Source organism: Cyprinodon variegatus, unplaced genomic scaffold (assembly GCF_000732505.1).
Source record: "Cyprinodon variegatus isolate N-32 unplaced genomic scaffold, C_variegatus-1.0 Scaffold1269, whole genome shotgun sequence".
Lineage (NCBI taxonomy): Eukaryota > Metazoa > Chordata > Actinopteri > Cyprinodontiformes > Cyprinodontidae > Cyprinodon > Cyprinodon variegatus.
Window position 1 is genome coordinate 164,497 of NW_015151722.1, and position 6,236 is coordinate 170,732.

Consider the following 6,236-nt stretch of genomic DNA (forward strand, 5'->3'; position numbering starts at 1 on the left):
AGATACTGCAACATCCATCCATCCATCCATCCATCCATCCATCCATCCATCCATCCATCCATCCATCCATCCATCCATCCATCCATCCATCCATACATCCATACATCCATCCATCCACCCATCCATCCATCCATCCATCCATCCATCCATCCATCCATCCATACATCCATACATCCATCCATCCATCCATACATCCATCCATCCATACATCCATACATACATACATACATACATACATACATACATACATACATACATACATATTTCTCCCTTTCTCCATATAGGCTAACATTTGATCGTTCACGCTCTCCCTAGTTCCCGAGCAGAGGGTGACTGTTACGCGCCTTTAGCGAGCATGCGCGTTTCCTGTCGCTTGCGTTGTGCGGTGAATCGTGCCATCTGCGCTGTACGGAGATGCAGAGGAAACCGTATCTGATGGGGAAACGCAGCTAGACGTAACAACGGTATTTCAATCTGGAAAAGGCTATTTTGCCGCTGGAGTCCTCCTCACTCTCCATCCTCCCCTCTCTCATGACGAGGCGCGCACGAGTCCTATCATGAAAAAATGTTCATTGTGCGACCTGAGTAACGTGCAGTAACGGGGTGTCTGCAATGGTAACTGCGTTATAGTCACAGTAAGAGTAATGATTTTGATTACTCGTTACTAAAAAAAGGTACTTTCAACGCGGTTACTCCAATCACTGGTGCCCTATATAAGGATTAGGGCTAATAGTCTCCATAAGTTCTTACAATAGAACCTGAAAATTGTGGCCCACATTTATATCGAACCAAATTCAGTCAGGACTCTGTAGAACCTCCCATGGCTGCAGATCCAGCCGTACGTCGTCAGTGTTTTGTCTCCACCAGCTTTCAACATCCACAGACTTTTCCACCTCAGACATTTAAACTGATCCTCAGTTGTGTTCAGGTCTGCACTTTGACTATATGGCTCTTACCCAGGCCTGTCCAAACTCTGTCCTGCAGGACTTAGAGGTTTCCCTGCTTCAGCACAGCTGATTTCCATTGATAGCTGATTGACAGGCTTTGCTGAACTGCAATCATCAGAATCAGCTCTACTGAAGCTGAGATCAAAAACTTGTAGGACAGCTGCCTTTGAGGGCTGACTTTGGGCAGGCATTATCTAATCCATCTGTTGTATCTCTGACTTATATCAGGGGGGTTGACCTAATTTCTGGTCTCATTCTGCTGCATTCATTTTTCTACCAACGTGCTTCCCTGTTCCCGAAGAGCATTCCCTCAGCATGATGCTGCCACCACTGTGTTTCTCAGTGGAACTGTGACTTAAAGCCTTCAGATTTGGATGTTTTTATGCACAATAGCTTCATTGGTCGCTAGCAGAAGCCATCTCTGAACAATGTGCTGTGTTTGTTTGAACAGGACATGGAGGTGAGCCCCAATGAGCTGATGAACATCCTCAACAGAGTCGTTTCCAGAAGTGAGAGTCCTGATTTTAGTCCTTTTCTGCAACCATTTAAACTGCCTTCCTTTTCTACTTTGCATTAAAATATTCACCTGCTGGAGTCCAACTTTGACTTCTTGGTTTCTTGTTTCTTCTCAGACTCAGCCCTGAAGACTGATGGCTTCAGCATTGAGTGTTGCAGGAGCATGGTTGCTGTCATGGATGTATCCTTTCATAAAAAGTCAGCTGCTGTGGATGGAAAGTAGATTTGAAATCATATAGCTTGATGCATCAGTCTGCAGGATTCCCTTTCTGTGGGCCTATATCAGAGTTCGATCTTTGACCCCATTCCCTGCAGAGCGACAGCACAGGAAAACTGGGCTTCCATGAGTTTAAATACCTCTGGAACAACATCAAGAAGTGGCAGGTAGGCCTTCAGTGCTCCGACTGCTCCATCTCACGCAGGTTGCAGTTTTTAAATCTTCTTTTTTCCTGCTGTGTGTTTTGCAGAGCATCTATCTGTCCCATGACACTGATCGCTCAGGTACGATCTGCTCCAGGGAGCTGCCAAATGCCTTCAAGGAGGCAGGTAAGAAACCCGGCTTGCTCCATAGATTGAAACGATCAGAAAAGTCCAGAAGAATGTTTAACTCCAGAGATGTTTCCAGGTTTCCCTCTGAACGATCAGCTCTTCAAACTGATCATCCGCCGCTACTGTGACCAGAATGGGGACATGGACTTTGATAATTTCATTGGCTGTGTGGTGCGGCTTGACGCGATGTGCCGTAAGTCCTTTCCCACTTACTTGCTTTGATCTCCAGTGGAAGCTTGTTTATTGATTCATTCAGATTTATTTGATCCATAAAATTAATTTTAAGGAAAGATCATTTCGTCTTTTAAACCCTTTCCCACTATCCTTTAAAATGATAGCTATTTAGATATCATCTAGAAACGTAACATTAAGTTGTTTTGTTGTAGCTTCAGTGACTGAAATAGTTCCAGTAACTAAATGTAAATGAAAATAAGCATTTTAATATGATGATGATGCAAGTATTGGTGTGCTTCTCAGGAGCTTTTAAGACTCTGGATAAGGACAACAACGGCACCATCAACCTGGACATCAAGGAGGTATTAGTTTGATTCACTCTGATGTTTTTTGCATGTCAGGTCGAGACCAGGGACCAGAATAACAGCAGAACAGAGATTTCCAGCCCCATTTAAAACCCCCACCTTGTCATTTCCTCCCTTCCTGCTTGAGTGTCTGACACATGAACTTCAGCCATAATGTGTCAGTTTATTGCCAGTGAGTCTTTTGATTAACTCTGTGGATAAATAATTTTAAAATGTTAGAATCTCTCATATATCTAAGATGAATATTGATTCTTGTGTCCATGAAAACTTAGTCAAACTGTAGCAAACATGAAACGGCATGTCATCTGCATACAGATTAATTTAAGCATTTTCATCTGTAGATTGGTTTTAGTTTATTTTACATAGTTTAGGAAAATAAGCATTTTTTATGTAAAGACAAGAGAATAATGTATGAAAAATAAATGTAAAAAATGATTTATTGAGTCAGAAATGTTTCAGGCAGAGTTTAGTCTGAGTATGAGTTTGAATGTACATGGATATTGACAAAGTGTGTCTCTGTCTCACAGTGGCTTCAGCTGACGATGTACTCATAAGGCAGCGAGGGGAAAACTTCGGCTTTTACCTGGTTTTTCTCTCTGTTTTTGTTAACGGGACCAAAAGATCAGAGAGAGTTCCCACTGGGAAAAAAGAGCATCTCTGTTTCATTAATCTGTGTTTCATTTGAACGATTTACACCTGTCAGTCTGATTAATCCTGAACAATGTTTTTAAGTTTAAAGTGACCCAACTGGAAAATAAACTTTGTTTTCTTTCATTTTATTTTTTATTTTTATTTTTTTACTTTATAGTCTAACACACATTGGTGATATTGTCCAAAAGACATTGGTCTAAAGATTGGCTGTGAAATTCATTTGCATAACTGGCCCATTAAAATAGGGCCAGATAACTTGCCTTAGATCCGGTCCATGGGCCTTGAGTCTGACAAACAAGGCTGGAAGTATTCCTACCATCTGACGGCAGAAATCCAGCTTCTGAAATGTATTAGTCAAGGTTTCATTTCATAAAAGAAGAGAAAAAAGAAGCAGGACCATCTGGGTAGTCTTTCTTTTACAGTACAAATATGACTAATAAAAATAATTTGCATGAAAGTTTTAACCTAAATGGGGAAAAAGAATATTTGCTCTGATTGCATCTTTGGTAAACTGAACCTTCAACCTGAGGGAAGGAGAAGGCTTTAATGTGAAGCTCAGAATGGTTTGAGCCTTTTTCACAAACAGTTTGTTCCAAAAGTCAGGCAGGGGGCGCTGTTGAGTACCAGTCAGAAGATATATATTGGTAATGTCCAAAGTGCGGACATCAGGCTGTTAATGCAGAAAAAATAATACTAAGGAGTAATTAGAATGTAATTATCAGTCACATTATGCTTGTAATTTATTTTACTGGCAAGAAATTAACAAAGATTCCTTATACAAAAAATCAGATTTAAATGAGCTGATTTATTCAAGTTGACAAAAAAAAAAGCAGGCTGTATGAAGTGAGGCTTTCTGACTATGTTTCTTTTCTCTTTTAAATATTGTTTTATTAGTTTTTTTTTTTCAGCAAGGATGAAAATGATTTTCAATTTTAATAAAAACTTCTGCCTCACTTCATTTTTGATATTTTAGCACCCCGTGACAAAAAAGTTTGGTACGTCTGATCTATAGAATAAAACCTTTGGTCTTTAACCTATGCTCTCCTCACATCCAGGACTGTCTGCTGATATAAAACATCTTCACAACATAATCAGGATTATGTCCATCCTGTTTCAGACTAACTAGAACAATGTCATCTGCAAACCTGAGGAAGCACTCTTACAATCGGGGGGCACACCCCTCAGGATAGGACACCATTCGCCCTAACCTGTGACCAAGATGTTAAAAAATTTATTTTGCTAGGCCAGTTTCAAGATTTAAAAGCTGCAGGCCTTTGTTCACTAGTGTATGGGGTTGAATTGTAATAAACGCTAAAAACAAACCTGCAAATAGCTTGTGAAGATTCTCAATCATCAAGGTCATTGTCATTCAAAAAAAGTTAAAAGGCTTTGTTTCCAAGTTTGAAGACATTTCGCTTCCCATCCAGGAAACTTTTTCAATTCAGATGTCAGAAATAGTGTTGAGTTGCTTTATACAGTAGCCCAACAAAGCGTTTTTGCTTTGACAACATGCAAATTTAAACGGGCAAACGGGTCCATCGACCCCCATTCCTAAGGTTTGAAACCGTTCGTCTGTTTTCACCATTTGAATGTTATCCAAGCAAAAAAAACGCTACTTCTGACATTTGAATTAAAAAAGCTTCCTGGATGGGAAGCAAAACATCTTCAAACTTGGAAACAAAGTCCAGTAGTTTAACTTTTTTTGAAGTATGCAAATAAAAATTTTCTATGTGTTTTAGTTCCCTTGAAATGTGTAGGTAGATCATTTAAAAGAGCAACAACAGCATCCTGAGGTGGAAGGGGGTTGAGCTACTTCACCAACCTGCAATCAGATCTGATGTGTTCCTGTGAGAAGATGTGAACTTTGCACCAAAGATGACAGAGAACTGAAGAGGATGTGCAGGAATAATGGGACGCAATAAAACTTGGGCCTGTCCAGGTGTCCATGTTAAAGAAGGAATAATCTACCCTGGTAATCTACACTGAGATATATATTTTTTTCTGTTTAATCCTGGAATCAGTGGGATAATCAACATTAGGACATTGCAGAGGCTGTGTTTCTAAAACCAGATTATGTTGAACACAGAATCTATTCAGTGTCTTTGACAGGAAACTTGATGCAGGGAAGAACTGCTCCAGAGATACTGCATGAAACCTGATGACTTTAAAGATGGGAAGATGTTTTATTTTTATCTGCTGCAAACAGTTTATCCCCAATTTGTCTCCCTTCTTAGGAGAATAATTTTGAAAGAAAGATTCGAAACAGGTCCTAATGTTCTGGTGCTGCCAAGCGTAGTCCTGACTTGAAGATGAGATTAGGGTGATGGTAAGGAAGCCTTCCAAATTCAGAGATGTGGAGCTCATCATGCAAGAAAAGACAAACAAAAAACTGTTCTGCAGACAAATGATGGATCTGCATGCAAAAATATTTACCATAACTTAATTATCATTCTTTATTCACTACTGTGAAAAGTTGTAAGTTCCACACTTTTACTAAAATATAATATTAAAAACATGTTTGATGCTCCTTTAACATAATTTAATATGGGATTAAAAGCATCACCACTGCATCAGCTCATGGAAAACTGCTTTTTCTTCTAATATGAGTTGGTAATAATCATTACAATGCTTTCTAAACATAACCCCTGAATCGACCAAGCACTAAATACAGAGGTCAACCTTTTCCCAGGGTTGTTCACATTATAAAACCTAAATTTTAAGATCTATTTTGGGCCTCTTCCTATAATCCTTCCTGGCTCACTCTTTCTTTTCTTGGTCATTCACAATTACATCTTCCTCCTCATCCAGTGCACTAATTTCCCTCAAACTCGAAAATCATTAAGCTCCTAATTATATCTGATAATATTTTTTCTAATTTTGATTACTTTGTGCAAAACATGAGGGAAATAAAATGCTTAGTCTGAATTAATTCCCAAAAATGTATTTCTCCCTTTTTTTATTCAAGTAGATAAAACAACACTATTTATAACTTTATTGAACATATTAACAGACAGTGTTCAGAATTCACTTTATT

At 39.1% G+C, this 6,236-nt stretch overlaps 1 protein-coding gene across 1 annotated transcript in view; it reads left to right on the forward strand.

Annotated features, from left to right (window-relative positions):
• LOC107102521 (calpain small subunit 1-like) overlaps positions 1-3,193 on the forward strand; it is a 12,183-nt gene extending 8,990 nt beyond the window's left edge. Inside the window, exons 5-11 of the mRNA XM_015401863.1 lie at positions 1,399-1,456; positions 1,580-1,644; positions 1,779-1,847; positions 1,931-2,009; positions 2,089-2,205; positions 2,490-2,548; positions 3,079-3,193. Coding sequence (XP_015257349.1) covers positions 1,399-1,456; positions 1,580-1,644; positions 1,779-1,847; positions 1,931-2,009; positions 2,089-2,205; positions 2,490-2,548; positions 3,079-3,105 — 474 coding nt within the window. The 3' untranslated portion in view covers positions 3,106-3,193. The remainder of the gene's footprint in view (positions 1-1,398; positions 1,457-1,579; positions 1,645-1,778; positions 1,848-1,930; positions 2,010-2,088; positions 2,206-2,489; positions 2,549-3,078) is intronic.
• Positions 3,194-6,236: the final 3,043 nt, after the last annotated feature.